The sequence below is a fragment of the Perognathus longimembris genome, chromosome 10 (assembly GCF_023159225.1).
Source record: "Perognathus longimembris pacificus isolate PPM17 chromosome 10, ASM2315922v1, whole genome shotgun sequence".
NCBI lineage: Eukaryota > Metazoa > Chordata > Mammalia > Rodentia > Heteromyidae > Perognathus > Perognathus longimembris.
The window spans coordinates 13,183,872-13,211,638 of NC_063170.1; the positions used below are offsets into that span (position 1 = coordinate 13,183,872).

Below are 27,767 nucleotides of genomic sequence, written 5' to 3' on the forward strand. Positions count from 1 at the left end.
CCTGTCCACGTTCTGGAGCCCCCCCCCCCCCCACTGTGGCTATCCCTTCATCTCACTTCCCACTCTGCGGCTTAGCACTGGGCCGAACCTTCTTAATGCAATGGGTGCTCCCCAATCAGGACTGACTGGCTAACATCCGGTTATATAATAGTGGCTGATTTTCCTCCTTGGATTGTACCATTTCTTGGTCCATCCCCACCCTCACCCACCTGTCCATTCATGAACTTTTAGTTCTGACCCTTTTCCTGAACTTAATACACCCAGAGGTCTCAAACTTTCTCCTCAGAATGTTCTGCAGGCATGCCATTTGCTGTGGATCACACCCAGCTTTTTTCTGTTGAAATGGGGTTACCTTTTTTAAAACCTAGACTGGCCTCCTAACTGCAATTTTCTGGATCTTGGTTTCTGGGGAAACTAGGATGACAGATGGGAGCCACCTGCTCCCTACCCAGGTCACACTTTGGCTCACTGGCTTTTTCTAGGGGCTTCCCTGGCCAGCCTACTGCAGCTTGCAGTGACATAGGCACGATGATCTTTACTTCCTGCAGAAGGCAATACGGAAGACCAGGGGTCTCAAAACTAGGACTAGACCTGGGGAGAAAAGACATGCCTTTCCCGAGAAGCGAACACAGATTTGGTCCCATGTCCTCTATCCCAGAAGAATCCTGCCTTACCAAACACCCGGGCCAATACTTTCTGCTTGGGAGACCCTGGACGAGTCCGTGGACTCGGGAGTGGCATTCCCATCTGTGGCTAGGAGAGCTGCTGGCAGGGTTGGACGAGCTATCTTGTTTTTGTGTCTGTTTTTACTGGATGGCAGACATGGCAGAGCCAGGAGTAAAGGAGGTAGCCGTGTGTGTGTGTGGGGGGGGGCACTGCCTGGTGGGACCCGGCTTGCTGAGGAGAGACTCTGAAGAAGGAAGGGTAGGCCACAATAATGGCTAGATCGACACCTGGCCGCTCAGCCCGAGGCTTCTGGAAACCCAGTCCCATCTACTCCACAGAAGGGGTAGGAGTCACCTGGCACTTTCCAAGCCACAGGAAGGCAAGCCGAAAGCTTCCGCTAGCGCCACGAGCAGGCTTTCCCGGGAGAAAGGGCCGGCGAGCAATCTTCCCAGGGATTAGTCCCCACTTGGAGATGGAGGTGCTTCAGGCACCCCTAGCGCCTGGGCGGAGCTCGGCTCCAGATGTCCTGGCGCCCACAGCTGGAAGGTCACGTGGCACTGCCCCCCCTCTTCTTGCCAACTCTGCATTTGGCCCAGGCCCCGCCCGTGGCTGCCCTTGGGACCCTGCACCGAGCCCGCGGCCCCGACATCGGGGTGCTACTCCTCGGATCTGGGATCGAGCGTGAGTGTCGGGATCCCTAGGACAGAAGCCCGGGACGGGGAAGGGAAAGCGGAGCGGGATTCGGCTGCAGCGCGGGGGCCGGGGGCCGAGCCGAGGCTCCGGTCTCGGCGGCTGCGGGCCACCAGCCTAGGCCCCAGCCGAGGGGCTCGGAGTCGGCCGCCAGGGGTGACCGAGGCGTCCGGCTGTGGCCCAGGCAGTGCGTTAGGACCCCGGCGCGGAGGCTGCCCGCAGGGGATGGACCGCCGCTAGGCTGGCCCGAGGCCGGGGCGTGGCCTCCGGTCTCCTCCTTTGGGGAGGGCGGGACCCCCGCCACCGCCGCGGGGGCCCCCTCGGCGACCCCGGCGAGGGAGCGCGGGCGCAGGCCTAGCGGACATGAGGACGAGGCTGCGCCTCCGCCGGGACGCGTCCGTGACGCTGCTCCTCGGGGCCAGCCTGGGCCTCCTGCTCTACTCGCAGCGCGACGGGGCGGCCCCGACCACCAGCCGGTCGCCAGCGCCGGGGCCGGCGGCCCCGAGGCCCACCCCGGGGCCTCGCAGGTTCCAGGCCCCCGACGTAGCCCCGCCGGCCTACGAAGGGGACACGCCCGTGCCCCCCACGCCCACCGGCCCTTTTGACTTCGGCCGCTACCTGCGGGCCAAGGACCAGCGGCGCTTCCCGCTGCTCATCAACCAGCCGCGCAAGTGCCGCGGCCGCCAGCCGGATCTGCTCGTCGCCGTCAAGTCGGTGGCCGCCGACTTCGAGCGGCGCCAGGCGGTGCGCCAGACGTGGGGTGCCGAGGGCCGCGTGCAGGGGGCGCTGGTGCGCCGCGTGTTTCTGCTGGGCGTGCCCAGGGGCGCAGGCGGCGAGCGGGGGGACGCGGGCACGCCGACGCACTGGCGCGCCCTGCTGAGAGCCGAGAGCCTGGTCTACCGAGACATCTTGCTCTGGGCTTTCGACGACACCTTCTTCAACCTGACGCTCAAGGAGATCCACTTTCTGAACTGGGCCTCGGCCTTCTGCCCCGACGCGCGCTTCATCTTCAAGGGCGACGCCGATGTGTTCGTGCACTTGGGGAACCTGCTGCAGTTCCTGGCGCCGCGGGATCCCGCCCGGGACCTGCTGGCGGGCGACGTGATCGTGCAGGCGCGGCCAATCCGAGCGAGGGCCAGCAAGTACTACATCCCCGAGGCCGTGTACGGCCTGCCCGCCTATCCCGCCTACGCGGGCGGAGGGGGCTTCGTGCTCTCCAGGGCCACGCTGCGCCGCCTGGCCGCTGCCTGCGCGCAGGTGGAGCTCTTTCCCATCGATGATGTCTTTCTAGGCATGTGTCTGCAGCGCCTGCGGCTCACACCTGAGCCTCACCCGGCTTTCCGGACCTTTGGCATCTCCCAGCCTTCAGCTGCGCCGCACTTGCGCACCTTTGACCCCTGCTTCTACCGCGAACTGGTGGTCGTGCACGGGCTCTCCGCCTCTGACATCTGGCTTATGTGGCACCTGCTGCACCGACCACACGGGCCAGTCTGTGCACGTCCCCAGCCCGTGGCTGCCGTCTCCTTTCAATGGAGCTCTTAGTGTCAAGTTTTTCCTCACTCCGCCTCAAGATGGAGCCAGAGGGCAGCTTAGAGAGGTTTCCAATACTGTTTGATTATGGGGTGTGTGTGGTCCCGCCTTCCCCCGCTCCCCCAGCCCATCGGGTGTCTGCTTCAGAAGGATCCCAGAGAATGGAGATGGAGCTTGGCTCCTGCTGGCTCCCACTATCAACTGCAGGTCTGAAGCCAGTAGAAGAGTGACCCACTGACATAGTCAGAGCCCAGGTGGTGGAAAACCATGTTTTGTCCCACAGGCCCCAGAGAAGTATGTTAGGCCTCCTAGTAGCAAATATCAGTACCATGGTGGTGTGTAGGTGTGATTAGAACCCTTGGGTCAGTATAAACAAATGGAAATATCAAGGCCAGACCTCAGGCCTTGTGGACTATCGTGGCAGGCAGTGAGCTAGGACTATTCAAAAGTAGACATTTTGCTTCCTATCTGCTCATCCAAATTGGCCTAGGGCCACCTTTGTCCTGTCCACTTTACTTTTCTAGAGCCAACCTCTCCTGTGCCCCAGTCTGCCTGGAACACTAGGATGGAGCCAAGTACAGGGAGAACTATCATCATCCTACCTAAGGTCTGCCTACCTCCTATAGCACCCATACAATTATGCCAATATCCTGATAGCTGTCGCAATCATTTTAGAGGAATTGGGGAGCCCTTCTAAGATTCCTCCACTACAAATTCATGCTCCTCAACCATCCCTCCTTCAAAAACCAGTACTTCACACTGATCTTAGTACAAACATCTCAGCAGCAGCACACGGTGGGCCATTGCTGAGGGCATAGGTGCTTTATTGGAAAAGGGATATAGGCAGGGAATGAGGAAGGTTCCCCATTCTGAAGATGGGCACAGTCCTGGCTACCCCAACAGTGGGATATGCAGGACCTCTGGCCAGACCATAGTCCAATGGGAAGACACTAGTCAGTCACAAAGTCATGGGTGTGCCGCAGAAGCCTGGGTAGGTCCAGGAACCATACTGGCACGTGGGGCAGGCCCCCTGCACATTCATGAACTATACAGGATGAGGCTGTACATGAGTTAATTACAAAAGTCATATTTACAAAAATCTGTATACACATTTGAAAAACTCACAAAAATTGTCATCTATGTATCACAAGTTGCTAGACCAAAATATTAAAAATGGGATAAATATACATTTCTCTTCTCAATTCTTTTCAAAAGGATTAATATTTTTAAAGCACATATATGCTATTTTCCTTTAGCAATATCCATCTAGAAGAAATCAAATAGCCCGCCTTCCTTGAGCTCCTAGAGGCCTTGGGCTATGAACGGCCTGGCCAAGGGTCAGTGCCCAGGGTTGGGGCAAGGGACTGGCCCACAGTGCAGAACAGAATGCTGAACATGACAAAAGGAGGAAGATGTCTTTGGCTAAAACTTTGGCATTAAATAAAAGAGGCAAACAGGATGGAAACATGCAGTCCTGCCAGCCAGGGTGGGCCAAGCAGAGGCACAGGTAACCTTAAAAGCTGACTCCAAGAGCAGTGGGAACCAGGCCTGGGCACATACCTGGATGGTAGAAAGCTGTTTCATATTTAAACAGGGTGCTTCCTGGGCCTGGCAGGGAGCACGTGCACGAAAGGAACAGGGACACTTAGGTGGGCCCCCTTGGCCACAGCCAGCTTATCAAGTAACTCAAGTGGATGTAGTGCAAACGCGGCAACCACTATGGACACACAACCTGCTTGCCTTACAGGGCACGTGGCAATGCGGGGCCCAAGGCAGGCCCTTGTCTTCATCTGGAGTACTTATGTCCTCAGCCAAGAGTTGATGCATCCTGCCTCAACATGTCGAGAACCCTTATGTCCAGGTATCAAGGGTCAAAGTTTGTGCTTTTCTTCGCAGTCGTGTTTCCTGCCAGCAGCAGCAGGCTTAGAGTGGATAGAAGAATGTCTGGGCTGACTATCCCGTGGAAAAGCGTTCAGCCTGAGACCTACCCTGGGAACATCCCACACCTTCAACACTGGCAACGAGTCCAAGAAAAGCCACAGGGTGGCACAGAGACCCACTGAGCTAGATGCAATGCACAGTTCCACAGGCAGAGGGGCATGGGAGATGTCTCTAGGGGAGCTCTGCTGTTCTCAGATGGGCACCAGGCCTAGAGGGGCCATAAAGAGTCACTGAGGCAATGTGGTTGTTCTGCATGACCTGGTGTGAGAAGACAACAGTGGGTTAAGAGGAGGGATAGAAGGGATGCAAGATCTGTGTATGGGGTTCCAGGGGGAAGTATGGAGGTCATGCATAGAACCTACCTACCTGAATTTTCTGACCCCTCAACCTTCCCCAGTTCATGCTGTAGGTACCCCCTTTACCGGAGGACCTGCCTGTTCCTCATAGGAAATGCAGTTACCACACCCATTATCCAGCCCTTCTGCAAATGCTAAGAGCCTGCTGAAAGTGTGGCATCTAAACAGAAAATAGATGCTACTCATTCTTCTCTCAAGTCAGCGGGGCCTCCAAAGCCACTCCCCCACAGTTTAGTCGTAACACTCAAGGGGCCTCCCCATTACTCTGAGGGTCCCCTTTCCTGCTATGCCTATTTTAAGATAGACATATATGGGATCTCTATTACTTTTCATCTTTCTGGATATAGACTTCAGCTTCTATGACCCTGTAATTTCCCAGTAACACTGCAGAATCCTTGCTAGTAACCCAGGTAGGCTGCAGAAGGATTTACCTGCCTAGAATGAGTTAGGCCCTCCTCAATTTCACTCTATTGTTTGCCTGCCCTGCCATGACTACCAACCCCTAACTTACTAAACTTACCTCAAAGATCATCCTCTGGAGACCAAAGCAGAATGTGGAGCCAAACGGGTTGGTGTTGTTTGGAGAAGAGGACCTGAGGCCAGAGAAGTCAGAATTAGCAGGGAAGACAGAGGCAATGCCAGAAGAGCATCCGGTCCCTGTTGGGATGTGGGCCACTGATTAGTGCTTTCTGATGGAAGAGTGTATGACTGTTCCCATGTAGGTCCTCAAGGCTTTAAGAATTGGGATGACCTCGATCAACTTAGTATCCTAAAGAATCCTTGACTTGTCAAGATCAGCTTCCTGTTCTAACCAACTAGGGGTAAGAAGGCCCCCACATCTAGCCCGAGGGCAGGCAGAAGGGAGCTACACCAAGAGGCATCTGTTCCAGGCTGGGTAGGGTAGTAATACCCACCGGCGGGCTTCTGGGTTTCAAGAAGCAGGGTAGTCAGAGATAGCAAGCTTCTACTCACCTATGTAGAACAACAGGCTTCTCCACAGGGTGGCCCAGGAGCTCCTGAATATTGTCCCACTGTAGGAGAGATAAAAGGGGCAGCAGGGTTAGTAGGGTCACCTGTGACCAATGGCCAGCCCCACATTGTTATCAGGCTTATGCCCCCTCATTTTCAGGTGGAAAATAGGAGCTCTCACCTTACTGTAGGTGGTGCATGTTTCTGTCTGACCATCTTCGTTTTCTGAAAAAGAACAGAATGGGCAGGCTAGTTGCTGGCTCACCCTACCCATGGCCCTAGCCACAGGCAGAATCTGCACCCAGCCACCTTCTATGCTAGGGTGGAGCAGACACACAAAAGAAGCTGTTTGGAGCTCCAAAACTGAAGAGGATGAAAGGGCAAAGAGAGGCCAGTGTAAGTGTGAGCTACACCAACCAGCAGTGGTCACCAAGTATGGGTTGAGGGCACTGAGTGATCATCTGTAGATAGGAAACTTTCCCTTCCAGTCATAACAATCCGAGTCACAGGATAAGGCCATGAGGGCCTCCAGGACACTAGACAGGCAACAAAGAAGCTCTCGGAACAAGGGGCACCATCCCAGAGGAGCTGAGGTTATGGACAAAGGCTCCACCAACTAACCACCACCCTCTCTGCTTGGCTTCCTCCCCCTTCTCAGAGGACAAGTGAGTCGAAATTTTCTTCCTTAATCTAAGGGAATAGCCGACTCACCTTTCTTTATGGCTAATGGGATCTTGAACTCACAGCGGTGATAGCTAGAGAGAAGGCAGATGAGAGGGTAAAGGCTGGGCTTCTGGGATGCCTGACCTACATCTCTACTCTGTAGCCCAGAAAAACCAGAACCTAACATACCTTCCCAAAGCCTTGGCTTTAGGCCCTGGCCTCAGAACTCACTAAGGAAGGCCTAATTTAGGCAATAAAGTCAAACCAAAGGATTCTGAGGGCTAAAGAACCTATTCCCTTCAAGATTTCTGATCTTATCTCTCTCTGCTCATTTTACAGAGATAGAAAGTATTGGACATAGTAGCAAGAACGCAGAAGGCATTCACACATTCAGTTCATACATAGAACACCGAAGGCATTCATTCAGTTCTCATGAGATAGTTACGAACTCAAGGAGAGGCTGTAAGGCAGAGCACTTGCCCATCTCCAACACTGCTAAACAAGAATAATCACACAAAATAAAGCCCTCTTAGGCAGAAATGAACTGGTGAGCACCCAAAGCCTCAAATTTTTCCTGGTGGTTTTTAGCTCAACGCTCCCGTCTCATGTAGAAATGGGTTTACTCACATGTTAAAATTATAATGCCCAGGGTAATTGGTATGCAGGACAAACTTCTTTACTTTGTGTGTATTCGCATCAAAGAGGATATCCTGGATAGAAAGCAGGGTGACATCAGGGAGTCAACAAGGCTGAAGCAGGGCAGAGGTCTTTCCAAGAGCATGCCTAACTTGGAGGCTCCACCATGGCGATGGGTGCAGCTGCCATCAGTTTTCTCTTAAATAACAGTCAAGAGGCCTCAACTACAGTTACTTGGGAACTAAAACATGTAAAGGAGATCTTTCCTGTAACAGCACCTAACTAAACATTTAAAAAATCTAATGGAGTGCAGATTTTAACTCAACGGCTACCAAGAACCAGGGAATCCTTGACTCTTGAACAGCTCAAGTCACCTGAGTATTCTGAATGCCATGACCAATTAGACCCTTCTGGCTTCCATTACACCCTTTATAGAATTCAGCAATCCCCTAGATCTGAAGATCCACCTCACTTTACCAGGACCCACAGTTGGACTTGATGCCACCTGCTCTCATTCACCTTTCCAAGCTTCTGCCAGGTGTTCATGACTGGGATCTCAGGGTTGCCTGTGTCCTACCCTGTAGCAGTAACCACCAAGTAAGTGTCTACTAAAGCTGTCCTTTGTTACCCTCTTCCTTGCTGCCTATCACTACTGTTCCTTGAACTTTAGTAGCAGCAGCAGTACTCCCCCTTACCACCATCCTACCTGCAACAGTTTATGATCCACAGTGGCTCCTCCATGACTCCTGCCTTAGTTACGGTCTTTCCCACATAGCCAGTCTCTTTGCAATTCAATCTCTGCTGCTTCAGCACCTCAGACCGTAAAAGGCTTAGAGGTCATTTAGAAGCCCAAAGGTCCAGGCCAGGTCAGCCCTGAGATATTTCCTCCAGGCACAGTTCATACAACTATTTCTCATACATGCAATCGACCACCAGCTGGAATAACAGCATGGATGGCAGCCACCAGCTCCACCCAGTGCTTTAAGTTCCTAAGGTCTTACCTCTGGGATAGCAATCTAAAGTTACAAAAGTATACCCCGCAATCTAAAGTTACAAAAGTATACTCCCACAGTCTGAGTCCTTTCCTTCTCCCTGTTTTGACTCCAGAAGAGGAAACAAATGCATTGTATAAAGACAGTTCAGCATCCATCTATCTGGCACGTTTCTCTCAGAAAAGAAGATAAACCAGGAAACCTGATGTTTCTCAGTATTTCTGAGAAAAGGGTCTACAAAACAACACTAGGCTACTCGAGCCGGGGCAAGGTCCTCCTAATGAAGTCCCCCTATGTACACAGAGGTATGCAAAGGTGCACTACTCTTGCCAACAGAAATGAAATGTTTCTCTAAGGTACCACAACTTACCACTCCAAGAGTGAAGTAATTAAAAAAGTAGTCATTGCACTTAGATGGGACTTGTTTATGAGGAGAGGGAGAATGAATTTTCATCTGTTGGGAAAAAAATAACAATAAAGATGCTATTCATTTAAAAAAAGACCACCTATTCATTCTACACACACATTTTCCCTACCTTGTCTTCTGATTTATAGAAGACCTTGTGTGGAGAACCAAGCATGCTTAGAACATCTTGACAGGAATCACCAAAATACACCGAGCGTTCAAATACCCGCATCTTCGCATCTGCTAATAGGCCAGGTCCACAGCCTGCAGTCCACAAGGAAAGGCTCCTCAGGTTCAGGTCAGGAATGGAGACATGCGAACGAAGCCCAAGGCCCTGAGGGCTTCAAAGAAGGCACTGGCTACAGGATACATTATCAGACCAAACTGCCTTCAGTTTGTATACAAGATTATATACAAATGGAAATACCAGGTCAACAAGGTTAACACTCTAATAAAAGACAACTATGTACCATGTACCGGGGAGCATTTAATCCTCCCAAAGTGATAAGGAACTCTGGAGAACTCATTTGTTAAATGACTTCTAAGTATCAGATGGTGAATGAGGATGAATATGGTCAAAGTAGTTTGTTTATGAAAACAGAATAATGAAACCTGCTGAAAGTTTTTTAAGAAGGACAAAGGAGAATGACAGAGGGGTCAGTTTGATTAGGATACATTGCATGCACATAGAAATAGCACAATTAAGACCCCTTTATACAATTACTGTATGCTAATAGAAAAAAAAGTGATCGAAAAGAGCTAGTGAGCCCCTTCCAACATAAGACAGAAGGAAACATGTCTAAGACTCAGGAAGTGGCCCTGCACTGGAAACCAAAGCTGCTAGTGCCTTGACCTTTTGAGTTCTTAACCTTCAGAGTTATGAGAAATATATTTGTCACTTATAAGCCACCTAGTTTATATAGTTTTGTTGCTACAGCCTGAATGGACTAAGAACATCTCTAAGCACAATAGGATTTTAGAATGTTTCTCCTTGAATGTAACAGGGAATTTATCAATCTCAAAGTCAGTAACAGACCTGCAGCAAGTAGGCGAAGCCGTAAACCTGATGGTCCTGTTCGATCTCGAAGAACATCTACACTCTCAGCATATACGTTGCCCAGGAAACAGCTCAGGGGCATCACAGGAGCCCTGGGAACAGGCACAGATGAGGAGATGCTTGGTCCTCCTTCTCAGGAAGCCCGTGCCCTCAGCAAGACGATATCCCCTAAGCCTACTTACTTGGTATCCTGTAGGCTATTCCCACTGTAGATATACATTCTTTTTACAGTTGCTCCATGGGGTATTTGGAGAGAAGCTAGACCATGGGCAAAGTTGGGCTGAAAATATAGGACAAAAGTTTTACAAAGAGCACTGCAGGTCATGTGACTCTGGCACAGGCCCTCCCTGGCACTCACGGTCTTCAAAGCACATGGCCAAATCTGGTTTCGGATCAATCAACTCACCCTGGAGAAGCAAGTTCATCTGTTTTGTTTTTGTTTTTGAGACAGGGTCTTGCTATGTGGCCCAGGCTGTCCTCAAATTCTTGATTCTCCTGACTCAGCCTCCTGAGAGCTGGGATTATTGGTGTGTACTGCCACACTTGGATTCCAAGTTCATCTTTAAAACAACAGGAACTTGGGAGGCAGAGATTGGGAGGAACCACAGTTCAAAGCCAGTCCAGGCAAAAAAGAAATTTCGCGACTCCATCTCAACTAACAGCTGGGCATTTTAGTTAGTGTATACGTATTATCCTAGCTTCAGGGTGAATCACAATGGCTGGGCACAGTGGCATGTACCTGTCATACCCAGTAACATGGGAAAACCTAAGTAGGAGGATTCTAGCCCAGGGCAGCCTGGACATAAAAATTGAGACCCTACCTCAGAAATAACCAATGCAGGGGCTGGGGATATGGCCTAGTGGCAAGAGTGCTTGCCTCGTATACATGAAGCCCTGGGTTCAATTCCCCAGCACCACATATACAGACAACAGCCAGAAGTGGTGCTGTGGCTCAAATGGCAGAGTGTTAGCCTTGAGCAAAAAGAAGCCAGGGACAGTGCTCAGGCCCTGAGTCTAAGCACCAGGACTGGCAAAAACAAAACAAAACAAAAACACAATGTAAAAAGGGGCTGGAAGAGTAACTCAAGGGGTAGAATATCTGGTTAGCAGGTATAAGGCTCTCAGTTCAATCCTTAGTACCATAGAAAACAAACAAACAAAAAAATACCCCAAAACCTAGGTAACTGAATATACAGAGAATAGTCCCTCCAAACAATTGGTCACTGAGAAAACAAAAATGTTGAGGTGCTTTAAAGTGAGACATGGCTAATTTGTATCTGAAAAGTCAGCCTCAGTGCCCAGATCAGTGTGAAGTATCATTTTCCTGGGAATATTGGCCTGGATTCTGTTCTGTCAATTCTATCACTGAGTCCTTAAAGATTTCAAAGACAGGGTTGCCTGTCCAGTCCCTATCCCACCGAGGCACTGACTACTGCCCCACATCACATGGGCACGGTGTAACTACCGCCAGGGGACAGAAGGGCTAACCTCATACTTGGGAGCTTCAGTCCATGAGTCTAGCTGAAATGAGAAAGATAGTCCTCTGAAGTTGAGATGGAAGAGCTGCTCAGCAGAGTTGTATACTGTGGGAGAAAAAAATGACACGGTTGACTGGCATTTGAAATCACTAGCATAAACTAGCTTGGCAGGGAGTTATGAATAGCAATACCTCCCTCATGCTTTGTTTTTGAACTGGCTTATTACTAGAATGAAAACAAAGGGGAGGAGATTTCTTTCATACCCAAGGACCAATCCCACAATTCTCAAGCTGGGCAGGATGGATCCACCTGCCAGGTGTATCACCGTGGGTTGTCACTGATGACCAAAGGAAGCAGATGAAGTTGACTCACCTCCAGGATGGGTTGCTCCAAAAGACTGATCAATTTGCTCAATGGTGGGAGCTATGGCCTGAGAGTTAAAATGCACTCCACTGAAAGACAAAGATTTTCAAAATTTATGAACTTGGAATCCTCTTGCCTTAGCCTTCTGAGTGATGGCATCACAGGGCTGTGACACCACACCCAACGTTAAAGAACTCTGAAGTGTGAGAAAATTAAAGAAGTATGAAGGTAAATTCCCGTGAAGCTGATATACAGAGCCAATTCTCTAGGGCTTCTTAAGACACTGCTGAATCTTGAGAAAAAAAAGCCAGATCCTGAGGTAAGATCTAGCCTAATAGATAACTAGAGTTGGACTGGTGGCTCATGCCTATAATCTTAGCTACTCAGGAGACTGAGATCCGAGGATCAAAGTTCGCCCAGGTAAGAAAGTCCTGTGAGACTATCATCTCCAATTAACCACCAAAAGAGCTGGAAATAGAGCTGTGGTTCAAGTGGCAGAACACTAACCTTGAGTAAGATGAACCCCAGGGATAGCACCCAGGCCCTGAGTTCAAGCTTCAGGGCCAGCACAGGCAGTTAAAAATATAACTAGAACTAGGGCTATCACCCACTGATTTGTCAAGTAATACATGTTGTCTGAGCCTATCCCAGGAAGAGTAGAAGACTTACTGAAAGAAGTATTCTATGTGCTAGCATAACGTCTTGCCAAAGTGGGCTCAAGTACCCATGGATTCTACACGTCATCTCAATTTTCAATCTAAAAAGATTCCAGTGCTAATATGGTAGTCTGTTGGACATTCTCTTTAGCACTGACTTTCAAGTCAGAACTATCTGGCTATTCTATCCTGTTCATGAAAACCCGAAAAGAAGTGAGCAGCTGTGACTCAGGAGACTGTCATATTAATGACATATACATGAAGCATACCTGGCTGGCCTCAAACTTGTGATCCTCCTATTTGTTTCAGCCTCCCAGGTGCTGTGTTTACAGGTCCAGGTGTATATCATCATGCCAAGCTCACAGAGAATGCTCTTAGTGAGCTAACCTCCCCCCCCACCGCCCCATAACAGCAAACTAGGAGGTTCTCTCAGGAAATCATGGTACTAGGCTGTAATCCCTGGGTTGCTGCTATTAAAATCCTTTATATGATTTAATGAAGGTAGTAGATTAAGCCTCTCTGTACAATAATGGGAGGGGGGACTTACCAATATTTTAACTTTACTTTAGTCAAGTCATATACTTCAATCACCTAAAAAAAAACACATATGTTTAAAGTTGTTAATTCTCTCAATTTGATACAAAGACAAAGCTGAAAAAAGATTAAAAATACATTTACAGGGCTGAGGGCATAGCTCAGCTGTAGAGTGCATGCTTAATCTGCATGTGTGCTTCTATTATCAGCATCCTACAAACACAAACAAAAGAAAACCTAAAAAATTCAAGCCAGGCATGGTAGGTTCTGGCTGTAATCCCAGTACTTGGGAGGCAGAAGCAGAAGGATCACGAGTTCAAGACCAGCCTGGACTATATAGTGAGAGACATGCGTTATACAAGTATGAAACTCCTTGGTGCAATTTAATATTCATTAAAGAAAAAAGTCAGGAAAGTAAGACAAACTTGGATGGAAGGGTAGGCATCAGGAGCAGAAAGGAGTAACAAAAATGCTAAGAAAGGAGGAATATGGTGCATATAGTTTATGTGCATGTCAGAAAATAGAACAATGAGACCTGCTGAATTATTTTAAGAGAGAGTAGGCTGGGGAGAGTTAACAGAAGGGATAAAGTAGATCAAGATACACTGTACTTATGTGGGGAAACGGCACAATATAAAACCATTCTAGTGCAACTTATATTAAGTAAAAAACAAACAAACCTCCAGAAGCATTGTACATTTTCCTCTGCTCTCATTTTGAAAAGGGGTGAGGAAGGGGAAAGGCAGGCATAGGAATGTATACCTATACTCCTAGTTACCTGGAATTGGGATGCTGGTGTAGGAGAATCACTTGAGCTCATGACTTCAAGACTAGCCTGGGTAAGATAGTGAGACCCCAATTTCAAAATATGGAGGGAAAACCACAAATTGTAACCTTCCTTTTTCCAAGGGGTACTCAAATGATGTTCATGAATGACATGGGTGAAGATTCAAGATACCTATATATAATCTATTTTTAATTTTTTTTGGTTGGTTGTGGGGCTTGAATTTGGGGTCTTAGTACTGTTCCTGAGCTCTTCTGCTCAAGGACAGAAATCTGCCACTTTGAACCATGGCGCCATTTCTGGTTTTCAGGTGATTAGCTGGGGATAAGAGTCTCAGACTTTCCTGCCCATGCTGACTTTGAACCACAATCCTCAAATCTCAGCCTCCTAAGTAGCTAGGATTGCAGGTGTGAGCCACCCGCACAAGGATACCATAAGACTCTTATTTCCAATAACCACAAGAAAATTGGAAATGGCATTGTGGCTTAAAGTGGTAGAGCACTGTCTCGAGAAAAGGAGTTCAGGGACAGTGTCCAGGCCCTGAGTTCAAGCACCACAACCAACAAAAAAGAAAAATGTCTCATGGACTTTCCTGCCTGGGCTGGCTTTGAACAACAATCCCCAGATCTCAGCCTCTGAGTAGCTAGGATTACAGGTGTGAGCTACCAGTGCCTAGCTATGTAGTCCTCTTAAGTCATTCTGGGATATCTATCACAGGATTATCACCTTTCCAGAGAAATAAATTCATGCAGCTTGTTGAGACTATGTAGATACTGAGTCCTCATTCTTTCAATTCATATTATTATAAAAACAACTCAGGGGCTGGGAATATGGCCTAGTGGTAGAGTGCTTGCCTCATAGACATGAAGCCCTGGGTTCGACTCCTCAGCACCACATATATTAAAAAAAGCCAGAAGTGGCGCTGTGGCTCAAGTGGTAGAGTGCTAGCCTTGAGCAAAAAGAAGCCAGGGACAGTGCTCAGGCCCTGAGTTCAAGGCCCAGGACTGGCAAAACAAACAAACAAAAAACTAACAACTCAGAGCAACTTACTTTATTTTGATGCTTATTTTATTTACAAATAGAAAGATGAAAAAGGAAGTTTATCTGCTAGGAAACAAGTTGTAATATATTAACTTCCGATAAGTCTGAGAGGACAGATCCTCTAACAAAAGGGCTCTGGTTAAACTTGAATAACTTCAGGACCCCTGTGAAGTTTGCTTCTTAATGGATTTTGACTCAGAAGAAATGCCAAGAACTCAGCAGAGACAAAAAGGAAAAAGTACTAAACACTTCATCATTAATGGTGCTATAGTATGCACTATGAAGTACTCCATGCTTGGTTGTCAAGGTTGTACAACAGAACGCCAGCTACCTTGAGCATAACTATCTACCATGCTCCAGCTGGAAGGTCTGGCCTTCAATGTGGAGGTAGAGCAGAGCTGGTTCAGTATCTGTCATACCACTCTGGGCCCAAATGAGGAAGGGATTGTAGAATACTCTATGTAGGAGCATCTGGCATTGCCATAGAAACTGGGACATTTGGGGGCCGGGAATGTGGATTACTGGTAGAGGGCTTGCCTAGCACGCATGAATTCCTAAGTTAGATTCCTCAGTATCACATAAACAGAAAAGCCAGACTGGTGTGCTGCGGTTTAAGTGGTAGAGTGCTACCTCTGAGCAAAAGAAGCTCAGGAATAGTACCCAGGCCCTGAGTTCAAGCACCAGGGCTGGCCAAAAAAAAAAAAAAAAAGAAAGAAAGAAATTGGGACATTTGTACTCCAAAGTAGTTCAAAGTAGTTTCTGGCCAGAGACTGTCCCTAAGTTTATTTAGAGATCATTAACAATGAACCACGTTGGAAACCTCTTGAATATTAGGCAGCTATTTTGTCTTGACTGTTGGAAAGAACTGCTCCCTCTGCTGGGCCCTCAGAGTGCTTCAAAGAACCTTTTTTTCCAAATCTGTGTAAGCTGTTCGCTGGCAAAGTTAAGTCCCCAGAAGTCTGACTCATTGGCATATACAAGTTAGATGCTCATTGTATGTCAGCCAAATCTGTTGAGTATGAAGCTATTTAAGGGCAATACAAAGCTTCAAAGTATGAAAAACGATGGCTGGGAGGGGCCATGCAAGGAGAACAGGGGAATACTTGTGATTCAGATGACAGCCAGGGTCTCCCTTCAGAATGCTTGGATATGGCAGTATACCATTCCAAATTGCTACGCCATTTCACTGAGGTCAGGGCCTCAAGCTAGCAAAGTGTCTCCACTTTTAGGCAGGAGCTTTGTTTGTTGAAGGCTTAGACATTCTAAGGCTGGCCAATAATCCCTCACATGGATTATTTTCTCAAAAAGGATCCTTTCCATGTACTGCTTTCTCTCCTTAACAAATCACTTGTGATAGAATGACAAGAACTGGGAAGTGTCTAAGTCTTTTTTTCACAATTTGACCAGGAAAATGAATCTGGTATGCAATGAATGGAGCCCACATTTAACCTTATGACTCTGAAGCATGAGTCTGGTATCACATGACTAACCTGCGAGGCCCAGGAACTTGGCAGTAGAGTGTGTTAAATACATAGATGCTAGCAAATGGCACTTGATGCTAATTAAGACATCCTAAATACCAGCAAGTTGTTTGCCTACATTTTCACAATGGGGTTACAGTATCAACTCCTATCTGGTAGTACTAACCCCAAGCCCTGCATCCAGAACAGTTTCTATTTTCTATCTTCCAAGTCACTTTGTTTGACATAAGAATTAAGTAAATCAAACCAAAATCAAATCCTATTTTTATCAGTAGCTGCTGTCTCACCCCCCCACCCCTGTTTTTTTTTAAATTTACATTATTGTTGTTTTAGAGGTGATATATGGCAGGGTTATCTTTACATATGTCAGGTAATAAGTACATTTCTTTTTGCATAGTGTCATCTAAAGAAGGAATAATATTTACAAATACAATAAAAGGAAAAATAAATGTGTCAGGTTTTATTTAAAAAAAGAAGAAAAAACAAAACATCTTATAATAATACATACTAATCAGCTCCAGAAAGACTGGATTAGCCAGATATGAGACTATACTTGTAATTTATATAGTTACCTTAAGTCTCTGATTGAAAGCATCAAACAGTAGTTTGATCCCGTCCTGAGTCAGGTTAAGGATGAGGTCATGGCTTAGAGGAGACTACAAAACAAAAATAAAACACATTCTGAACAACTGATTTATTCACCAGCACAAACTGAAAGCCTTATAATAAAAACGCAATACTCAGTGAGACCTAAGAGCAGGCAGTCCCTCTTTCCCCCAACTAATAAGGTTTGGAAGCTCCCCGCTAAACTGTTGCATGAATGCAGTGTCTCTTCCTTATAGTTTGTAGCTTGTGCTTTGTAACACTGGATGAAAGAGTCTCTTGAAGGAGTCTCTCCTTTCTAGACCTGAATACAAAATACTTGGGAGACAGGGACAAAATTATATGAGTTTATAGGTCTCTTTCTTCTGAGGTTCCTTTAAGTTCCAAGGTCCACATCTGTGGTTATAAATTTGTTATCAAAACTACAGAACAGGCAGGCAACCATGGCTCACACCTGTAATTCTACTCAGTGGCTAAGATCTGAAGATTGTGGTTCAAAGCTGACCCAAACAGACAAAACCCTGTGACTCTTATCTCTAGTTAACTTCTGAAACACCATGGCTCAACTGGTATAGTGCTAGCCCTAACCACAAAAGCTCAGAGACAGTGCCCAGGCCCTGAGTTCAAGCCCTAGGACCAGCACAAAAACAAAATGAAACAAAGTTATAGAACAGTCTGTCAGGAATCCATGTCATGTGAAAGGACCAGGATCCAAACTCAGCAGGTACTGCTTATTACACTTGTCAGCTGGAACCATGTCCATACCCAGGCTCCCTGTACTATCCATAAAAAAGTTGTTCCTTTCCTTCAATGTTTCAGTCCAATTTCTAGGTAGTGGTCTGATTACATGTAAAATGCCATTCTTAATCCTTTCTTCCCTCCCTCAATCCTTACTTCTTTCTGATAAGCCCAAGTCTAAGACCTAAGGAGTCACATTTCTTTTTTTTTTTAATTTAATTTATTTATTAATTGAACACAAATTTTTTTGACAAGGTGTTGTGCAAAAAGGGTACAGTTACATAGTAGGGCAGTGTGTACATTTCTTGTGATATCTTACACCCTGTTTTTCTTTCCCTTCTCTAGGTCAGGTAGACATATATACAATATACAATGTATCAAGAACATATACAGTAGCCACATGGCCAAGCCCAAGAAAATTCACCTAGGGCTTTAAATGTAATGTCGATATTAGACAATATGTCGACAGTAGTCTTATATGAACGTACATACATAGCTTTTGAGCTATTGTATTCCCCCGAGAGGTCTATTTTTTACCTTTATATGTTGAGTAGTTGTTTGGTTTTAGTTACATACTGTTGGGTCGCTCCCCCAATCCTGTGGGAAATACCATTTAACAAGCAGTTTTTGGTTTCAAAGACCTGGTCTCTACTGTCTCTCCGTCTCCCTTTCTTAACAGTCATGTATCAGGGAGATCATGCCGCTTTGTTTTCTGTGTTCTAGGCTTGTCTCGCTCAACATTATTTGTTCGAGTTCTGACCATTTCCCTGCGAATAACAATATTTCACCATTCCTAATCGCTATGTAGTATTCCATTGTGTAAAGGTACCATATTTTTTGGATCCATTCATCTGTGGAGGGGCATCTGTGTTGTTTCCATATTTTGGCTATTGTGAATTGTGCTGTGATAAACATGGAAATACAAATGTCTTTTTGATATCCTGGGACTTGCTGTTTAGGATAGATGCCTAGGAGTGGTATGGCTGGGTCATAGGATAGGTCTATATTGAGCTTTTTGAGAAACCTCCATACTGTTCTCCAAAGTGGTTGTATTAATTTGCACTCCCACCAACAATGGAGAAGGGTTCCTCTTTCCCCGCACCCCCTCCAGCATTTGTTGTTGCCTGAGTTCAGAGTATAGGCCATTCTAACCGGAGTGAGGTGGTATCTCATTTCCTTTACTACCAGGGATGTTGAACATTTCCTCATATGTTTCTTTGCCATTTTTATTTCTTCTCTTGTGAAGTCTCTCTTTAGCTCCTTTGCCCATTTCCTAATTGGTTTATTGGGCTTGGAGGGGCTTACTTTCTTGAGTTCTCTGTAGATGACAGATATTAGGCCTTTGTCTGTTGCTGTGCTGGTAAAGATCCTTTCCCATATGGTTGGCTGTCTTTCTGTTTTGGTGGCTATGTCCTTAGCTGTGCAGAAACTTTTTAATTTGTAGTAGTCCCATTTGTCGAGTCTCTCCCCTATTTGTTGTGCCCCTGGGACTATATTCAGGAAGTTCCTTCCTGTGCCTATAAGTTCTAGCATCTTTCCTACTCTGTCCTTCAGTAGTTTCAAGGATTCAGGTCTGATATTGAGGTCCTTGATCCATTTTGAGTTGATCTTGGTGCATGGTGATAGGCTTGGGTCTACTTTTGAGTTTTCTGCATATAGCTGCCCAGTTCTCCCAGCACCAGTAGTTAAAGAGGCTATGTTTATTCCATTGTATGTCTTTAGCTCCTTTGTCGAATATCAGCTGACTGTAAGAGTGCGGTTTTATTTCTGGATCTTCAATTCTAATCCATTGGTCTTCAGGTCTGTTTTTATACCAATACCAGGCTGTTTTTGTTATGATGGCCCTGTAGTAGAGCTTGAAGTCTGGTATTGTGATACCTCCTGCACTGCTTTTTTTGCCTAGAATTGCTTTGGCTATTCTAGGTCTTTTGCTGTAAGGAGTCACATTTCTACTTTTGCCCCTTCTGAGTTTTGGGGTTGAGGAGAACAACAGAGGTAGTGGAAGAACCTTGATAAACATAGTGGCTCTTAAAACTTCTCTGGCCAGGCATCAGTGGCTCATGACGGTAATTCTAGCTACTCAGGAGGCTGAGAGGGAAGCCTCACAGAATCCTTACTTATCCAAAATCGAAAACACTCTTTTTTTTTTTTTTTTTTTTGAGTTTTAATAGGGATTTCATTAAGGTTAAATCTCTAGGAATGAGGGAATCCTAGTTTGAGGGCACAAAAGCCCACGAAGCCTCCTCAGATGTCATAGTGAACCACTGGTTCAGGTTCTTTGGTGGGATCACCGCCTCGTTCCAGGTACAGATTATTATAAGGATACTGCTTCGGCCCCACAGGCTGATAGCTGGGAAACAAGTCTCCAACCCAGAACATGAAAACCATGAAAGCCACGAAGCCAAAGAGCTGCTTACACATGCTATCCCAAGAAACAGATGTAGGGGACGTGTCCACTCGGTTCCTGTTATACATGTCTAGGTCCCAGTGCAGCGGTTCACCCCAGTTCGTCCTCAGGTCCATGTGGTCCCATTCATACCATGGATCCCTCTCATGCTGTGAGCGATCAGGGAGCTTCGGATAGTCACCATACCCCATGCCATCATCCGGGTACGGCTCGTAGTCTTCCACACGCATGTTATACTTCTTGGCGGCGGCGGCGCGTTCCTTGGGGGTCTTTGGATAGGGCCCCGGCAACATGTCTTTCGTCATGTGGAAGGCTGTCCGTGCTCCTAGCGGCACCACACTCCGGGCGGTCCTTTGCAGCCATTGGACCCCCAGGGCCCCTGCCCTCGCCGCCGCCATCTTCACCTTCTCCTCGAAAACACTCTTCATGTCAAAAATAAGATGTCGCCAGGCACTGGTGGCTCACACCAGTAATCCTAGCAACTCAGGACCAAAGAGCTGAGGATCGCGGTTTTTGAAGTCATCCCAAGCAGGAAAGTTAGTGAGACTTTTACTACCAATAAACTATCAAAAGCCAGAAGTGTAGAGCTGTGGCTCAAAAGGCAGTGCTAGTCTTGAGCACAAAAGCTCAGGGACAGTGCCCAGGCCCAACACAAGCATATGCACATACACACAGGTCATTTGCTTTAGGATTTGAAATAAAACAAACCAAACTCAGAAAGGCCCCTAGGAACATCCTTTGAAGCAGTGTGGGCTCAAAATAATTCTCTGAGTTGTGCAATACACAGGGCACAAAAAGGGCTGCTCTACATAGTAGCAAGTGGTCTACATAGTAGTAAGTGGTCTAACTCACAGAAGCAGTACAGGCTTCAGAGCTCACTGGAGAGATTGCTCTTTGACAGTAGTAAAAGGGAGGTGAGCTATATCTGCTCCCTTTCAATCAAGGTAGGTTCTGCCAGATAGAGGTCTTTATGGTGGCACTTTTGAACACAAGCCAACCAACAAAGCAGAAAAGATGGTTTTATATTTTTTGTTTTGTTTTGTTTTGTGCCAGTCCTGGGGCTTGAACTCAGGGCCTGAGCATGGTCCCTGGCTTCTTTTTGCTCAAGGCTAGCACTCTACCACTTTAGCCACAGCGCCACTTCTGGCTTTTTCTATACATATGTGGTGCTGAGGAATCAAACCCAGGGCTTCATGTCTACGAGGCAAGCACTCTACCACTTGGCCATAATCCCAGCCCAAGATGGTTTTAAAGTGGAAGTGGATGGTAAGCACCTAGCAAACCAGAGATAGCCCTAGGTGCCCTCCCACTGAAAAGTCCTCATCCTTAAGGGCCAGCAAGCAGTTAAGCACAGACATAAATATGTTGAGTTTGCAATGCTCTTCTAATAGCTGGCAGCATTTGATGATTAAAACCAAGTTTCAGAATTGAGGAGATAAACTTGACAACTGACTAGTGCTGAAGATTCTCCCACTGGAACACAGCAATCCCTGCCAGTCATCTTCCTCTGGAGGTGACTCACTGACAAGGGATGCCATTCAGTAAACAAATCAGCCACCACTCACCTGCTCACTGTAGAGAACCTGGACATTTTTGATGATGCGGCAGTGCTTCTGAAGAATAGCTACTGCCTGAGCCAGAGGCATTCCTGAAATAAAGTAAGGACACCAGGGTGGTTACTTGAGCTATCTATTTACTTATACATAAATGTCTACAGATATATGAGTAAACAAAAAGTCAATAAACAGCCAGGTCCCAGTGGTTCATGCCTGTAACCCTAGCTACTAAAGAGGCTGAGATCTGAGTATCATGCTTTGAAGCTAGCCAAGGCAGCAAAGACAAAAAACAAACAAACCAAAAGCACCAAATCAAGCAAAGGCAGTTAAGCATGAACCAAAGACCAGGATGAGAAAATCACTAACTCTGTGACTTTGGAGACCAAGATTCTATTGCTCACTCTTCCTAAGTCCTAGGGCAGGTCCCTTCTCTTTCATTCTGTCTTCTATTACAGAAGTCATTAGTACATTTGTAAATTCAAAGTCACACATGTATTAGAGTCAATTCATTTTACAAATGATTTTATCAGATTCTTATTTAAAAACTCATAAATATCTCTTAGTTTATAGAACACATGGCTCATTTTAAGCAGGTTTACATATGCTGTGTGTGTGCACCGCCGCCCCCCCCCTGCCCCCCCGCCTGTCCTGGGCTAGAACTCAGGGACTGGGCACTATACCTGAACTTTTGTGCTCAAGGCTAGTGCTCTACCACATGAGTTGCAGCTCCATCTCCAGCTTTTTGGTGGTTAAGTGGAGATAATAATCTCAGGAACTTTCCTGCCTGTAACCCTCAGATCTCAGCCTCCTGAGTAGCTAAGATTACAGGTGTGAGCCACCTGTCATCTGGCTATGCCTCCATTTTAAGCAATCCAAATCCCAATGACCTCTCAAACATTCCAGGGACTCTGAGATCATACAAATTTGTTTTCAGAGCCCACTGTATATTAAACAAGAGGACATCAACAGGCCCTAGACAACCTAAACATGGACTCAGTCAGTGTGTGTTATTCACTACTCTCTGAATCCCCAGCTCCCAGCTGACTACCTACCTAGTGGCAATAGATACTTACTCAATGTGGTAGAAATGGCTTGGGATTTTGGAATGTTGCACAGAAATAAGAAAACAATCTCAAAAGGAACTCCACAAAGCAGTTTACCTCTATAGAATATCAGCTGAAAATCTAGGAAGCAAGCACTTAGAGCAGGCAATCTGTTCCCTTTTAATCCTTAAAGCAGTAGACCCTGCCCCTCTGCTTGAATTGGCCAAGCTCAGGCTCACAACTTGATCATAATTGGCTAGAGGGTAGGATATATTTACATAAAGTGGCTATCAAAAGTCATTATATGGTAAACAGTACACAGAAGTAAACTCAAGACACACTGAAACCTGCAGCTATTTTATTGAACTATCTTAGGTGTGTCTTAATACATTTAGGAACAAACCATTTAAGATAAGACCTTACATTTCAAAAATCTTCTCTAGCTCCAAAGCAAACTGATACCAACTGATATTGTCTTAGAAGAATAATCAACAAGATCCTAGCCACTAGGCCATATCTTTAAAGCAACCCACGTTGACAGAAAACTTTCCCCACAAGTGCAAGTGGAAAGGATTGTAGGGTGGGTGACAAGAAAAGGGGAAGAAAACCATTACTCTAGGACAGCAAGGAAGTTCATGTATTAGCTGAACAAACCTCCAAAGTAAGGGATGAGATGTACAGGGAAGGGAAAAAAAGCCTGGTGGCCCATCTACATTCAAATAATCTAGTTCCATTCTGATTTGAAGGAAACACTGATCTGTTGTGTTGTGTCCCTGGAGCTTGGACTCAAGGGCCTGATTACTGTCCCTGCTTCTTTTAGCACTCTACCACTTGAGCCATAGCGTATGTGGTGCTTAGGAATCGAATCCAGGGCTTTGTGTATGCTAGGCAAGCCCTCTATCACTAGGCCACATTCCCAGTCGACACTGATCAGTTTGTTTTTTTTAAGTTAAAAGGGCTGGCTTTGAACCATGATCAGGCCTCAGCCTTCTGAACAGCTAGTATTATAGCTATGAGCCACCAGTACCAGGCTTTTTTTTTCCCTTTTGCCCATACATCATACTAGAACTCCAGACTAGTTATACATTCCCTGAGTACAACATCTACCTTTCCCTAGCCCCCCCAGATCAGCTCAAGTTCATTCTCCCCTTTCTATAGTACTCTATGTATCTTACTACATTTCTAATAAAATAAACTATATTTCTTTGAATCTTCCTTACAAGTAGCTTCAGCTAATAAGAAAATAAAACTTTTTAAAAATTCAAAATCTATTGTCTGAGCCAAGCCCACAAAGGTAAACACTGTCTTTAACAGACTGAGTCTGTGGAATAATGCAATCTCAATCTCCGAGACAGCTATTTTCTCCAGTGACTCTTCTTTTGGCAGTAGTCTTCTTTTTCTTTTGGTTTATGGTGGTTTGAACTCAAGGCCTCACAACTTCTTAACTGAATCACATCCCAGCCTTTCTAAATACTAATTTCAAAAAAGGAATTGGGTGGGAGGAGAGCCAGGTAAAGGAATGGTAGGAAAGTGAGTTGTGTTGTATATGACAGGAATCTGCTTTGTTCCCATGACTCAATATGGCTCCCAAGGCTTGGCCCATGGACTACCCTTCCCCTTAGGATCTTCCTGGAAATTCACCTCATGATTAATCTAAAAGTGAAAGCCTGGTTCCCCCCCACTCCACCCTCCAGCCATAGGTGCCAGAAACCCCCCCCCCAAAAAAAAATGGAGCAGGGGAAGTGCTCAAACTATAGGTTCCAGGAGCCAGAACTGCACTATAAACTCAAGAAACTCTTTGAACCCTAGAGCTACCTGTGACCCTGCCCCTCACCCATGACCCTACTTAAGTCCCTCCACCCCTGCCCCCAGCACCCTCGTGTCTCCCACTCTCCTCAGGTCACACGGCATCCCTCTTCAACTTTCCATTAAAGTTGATCTGGTCGGTTAACTTTGCTTTCTGCTCTTTATTCTAATATCCTTATGACTCAGTTTCCTAACCATATACATGTATAGAAATTGCACAATGGGGCTGGGGATATGGCCTAGTGGCAAGAGAGCTTGCCTCGTATACATGAGGCCCTGGGTTCGATTCCCCAGCACCACATGTACAGAAAACGGCCAGAAGTGGCGCTGTGGCTCAAGTGGCAGAGTGCTAGCCTTGAGCAAAAGGAAGCCAGGGACAGTGCTCAGGCCCAGAGTCCAAGGCCCAGGACTGGCCAAAACAAAAAAAAAAGAAATTGCACAATGAAGCCCCCATTTTACCAGGAGTCTGGAGGACTTCAAGTTTAAGATCAGCCTGGGCTGTATTACTAGAACTTGTCTTAAACAAACAAAACCACCAGCTCCCCCTCCCGCCCCCCCAAAAAAGCTAGAAGGGCATTATTTCAAGTTTGCATTGCAAAGCTCAGCTTTGGACGCAACATAATGAAATATCTATTTCTGGTTGCTATTAACTGTACATCTGGCAGTCAGGACTTTGGGTTACAATGTTTAAGCAGTTGCCAGAGGAAATCTTGTTTGCCCACTCCATTTTCTAGAAATCCTCATCAAACTGCTATCCTAATCCCTTCATTCAGACCAGAAAGAAATCTGTAATCTAGTTACACCATCAAGCACAGTTTGAAGCTGTGGCAGTGTTTCTTACCCATACCTGGGAGCCCTCAGTGTGAGCAGACAATCAAACTGAGAGGAGGAAAGAAATCAATCTGAAGCCAAACAGCCATTAGCCTGATAATCAACCAAGTTCTCTGTGCTTCACAAAATAGTTGGAGCACTTCTTATCAGGTAAGTCTAAGTGGATTCCTGCAGGCATGGTCTAGGGTATTAGAAAAGGTGATTAAGATCTTCCAATAAAACTAGCTTCTACAACACATAGGCCACTGAGGACCAGCCTGGTTGTATCAGTAATCTGTACGGCTGAGTTTTTTCAACGTTCTTTCACTATAGACATTAAGTCTTCTACATTCAAGGCCAAGCCACAATCCAGTGGAGTAGCTGATCCAGTCCAGTAGCCCACACTAGTGACAAAAGTCCAGGCTCATACAAACAAGCTGCAGCCACACCAGTTTCCCCACTTCCTTTTCTCAGCACTGAATATCAAAGTAAACACACAGGTTACAAAGTACACAAACATCCTGGGTCCAGTAAAAGCAATGATAAAGAGGGTGGTGAGAGAAAACTAGGCTAAGGAATAAACTCCCCCCCTCCCCAAAAAAACCAACCATACTGTATTTTCTACAAAGCATGTTACTTTCCCCTAATACCTACCAAACAACCTTTTACTCTCACATCTGAGGTCTATGTTTAGAGTTACACAACCACATAAGACTACATTTCAAAGATAAGAAAATATATAATTCCTTTTTTGGGGGGATGGGGGCACTGGGGCTCCAACTCAGGGTGTGGGCCCTGTCCCTTAATTTTTTCACTCAAAGGTCAAGTTCTACCACTTGAGCCACATCCCAACTTCCAGCTTTTTGGTAGTAATTGAAGTCTCTGGGACTTTCCAGATCAACTTGGCTTCCAGCCACAATCCAATATCTCAACCTCTTGAGTAGTTAGGATTACAAGTTTGAGCCACCTGCTCTCCTCTGTGCTGTTTTGCGACAGGGTCTCTTTAGGTTAAGCCCAGGCTATCTCAAACTAGTGATCCTTCTGTCTAAACTGCTGGGATTACAGGCACTCACCACTACATCAGCTCAGAAGTTCTTTTAACACAAAGGAACTCAATTCCTTAGACCAGATCTCCATCATCTGATTACGGAATTCGAGCTAAAGTTTCCCTCCCAAAAAAGAGAGCCCTCGTACCCACCTCCTTTTTTTTTTTTTTTTTTTTGCCAGTCCTGGGGCTTGAACTCAGGGCCTGAGCACTGTCTCCGGCTTCTTTTTGCTCAAGGCTAGCACTCTACCACTTGAGCCACAGTGCCACTTCCGGCTTTTTCAATGTATGTGGTGCTGAGGAATCGAACCCAGGGCTTCATGTATATGAAGTGAGCACTTTTACCACTATGCCATATTCCCAGCCCCTCGTACCTACCTCTTAAAAAAGCAAAGAAAGATAAGAGCTGGCATCCCAGCAGGGTTGTTTAAGGAAGTCTACTACTTCTTAGCTATTACTCTGTAAAAAGGGAACAACAGTACCGACTTCCAGAACACAGGGAGGGTTACAAGTGACATTACCTTCTTTCAGAAGAGTATGGAGAACCAGAAAGTGTGCCGCCTAGGCACGCCAGCTACTACAGCCAACACAAGTGGGCAGTGGCACCGCCCCAGGAGGGACCCCACGGAGGCCCAAGGCAGAGTCGTCTTGCCCCTAGAAGGGGTTACCCAGGCGCCTCCGGCAGATTGGAGCTGTTACCTAATGCCTGGAGCCAAAACAGCCCAGAGGACGTAAACGCCAGCCCTAGAAGCCGAACCTCCGAGGTGGAGACCAGGGGCGGAAGGGCGCCCGGAGAAGTGAGGACCAGTGCCTGGGGTGCTGACGGAGGACCCCACACTCACCCAGCGTGAATTCCCATTGCTCGTTCCCCAGAGAGCGTTCAGGCACCACTTCCAGGTCCAGCATTGGTTCGGCTCGCGGGGCCCTGGCGGCCTCCCTGCGGCACCGCAGACGGGACCGGACCTGAGGAGACAACTCAGCGGCTGACGGCTGTCGTGGCCAGCCTGGGGTGGCCCCGCTCTCCACCCACCCGGGGGAGACGGCGGCACTGGCTCGGCCCTACACCCCATCTCACCTGCGGCAGCCGCGACGGCAAAGGGGACGCTGGCGGCAGCGGCGGCGGCGGCAGCGACGGCGACGAAGGGAATAACTGCTGCAAAAGTGGCGTGGCCCGCCGTAAAGTGTGGCGAGAGGGCGGGTAATGGGAGGAGTTCCAGCCTAGGAGGCGGGGTCTAAGGAGGCGGGGCAACGCATGCGCAAACTCTGGATATCCGAGCTGGTTACCCCGGCCCGACTGCGGCGCGAAGGGTGGCTGCTGCAGAAGTGAGGAGCTCTACAGTTCGTGAGTCCCCACGTCCACGCGCCAACGCACACACGTCTCATACGTTGGTGCAGACCTCTCTTTCTGAGATGCACGGCCATCCTGAGGCCGCCTCCGAAGGAGGAGCAAGGCCTCTCCCGGCTGCTCCAACTGGATCCTGATTTGCTGTCGACTTATCGTCTTAAACACTTGATA

General features: G+C 46.9%; 3 protein-coding genes across 3 annotated transcripts; 1 reads left to right on the forward strand and 2 right to left on the reverse strand.

Annotated features, from left to right (window-relative positions):
• Positions 1 to 53: 53 nt before the first annotated feature.
• B3gnt9 (UDP-GlcNAc:betaGal beta-1,3-N-acetylglucosaminyltransferase 9) lies at positions 54 to 3,697 on the forward strand. Its single transcript, XM_048355371.1, has one exon. It carries the CDS (start codon positions 1,720 to 1,722, stop codon positions 2,896 to 2,898), a length of 1,179 nt encoding a protein of 392 aa, XP_048211328.1. The 5' UTR covers positions 54 to 1,719; the 3' UTR covers positions 2,899 to 3,697.
• On the reverse strand, positions 3,652 to 27,411 carry Phaf1 (phagosome assembly factor 1). The gene is made up of 17 exons (XM_048355370.1): positions 27,327 to 27,411; positions 27,094 to 27,214; positions 21,557 to 21,639; positions 16,816 to 16,899; positions 12,951 to 12,994; positions 11,757 to 11,836; positions 11,395 to 11,489; positions 10,089 to 10,186; positions 9,886 to 9,998; positions 8,980 to 9,113; positions 8,814 to 8,897; positions 7,443 to 7,525; positions 6,864 to 6,907; positions 6,334 to 6,377; positions 6,156 to 6,214; positions 5,704 to 5,776; positions 3,652 to 5,085 (listed from the first exon to the last, which is right to left on the reverse strand). Exons 2-17 carry the CDS (start codon positions 27,155 to 27,157, stop codon positions 4,999 to 5,001), a joined length of 1,269 nt encoding a protein of 422 aa, XP_048211327.1. The 5' UTR covers positions 27,158 to 27,214; positions 27,327 to 27,411; the 3' UTR covers positions 3,652 to 4,998.
• On the reverse strand, positions 19,729 to 20,398 carry LOC125358314 (NADH dehydrogenase [ubiquinone] 1 beta subcomplex subunit 8, mitochondrial-like). Its single transcript, XM_048355374.1, has one exon. The coding sequence runs from the start codon at positions 20,387 to 20,389 to the stop codon at positions 19,829 to 19,831; it is 561 nt and encodes a 186-aa protein (XP_048211331.1). The 5' UTR covers positions 20,390 to 20,398; the 3' UTR covers positions 19,729 to 19,828.
• Positions 27,412 to 27,767: the final 356 nt, after the last annotated feature.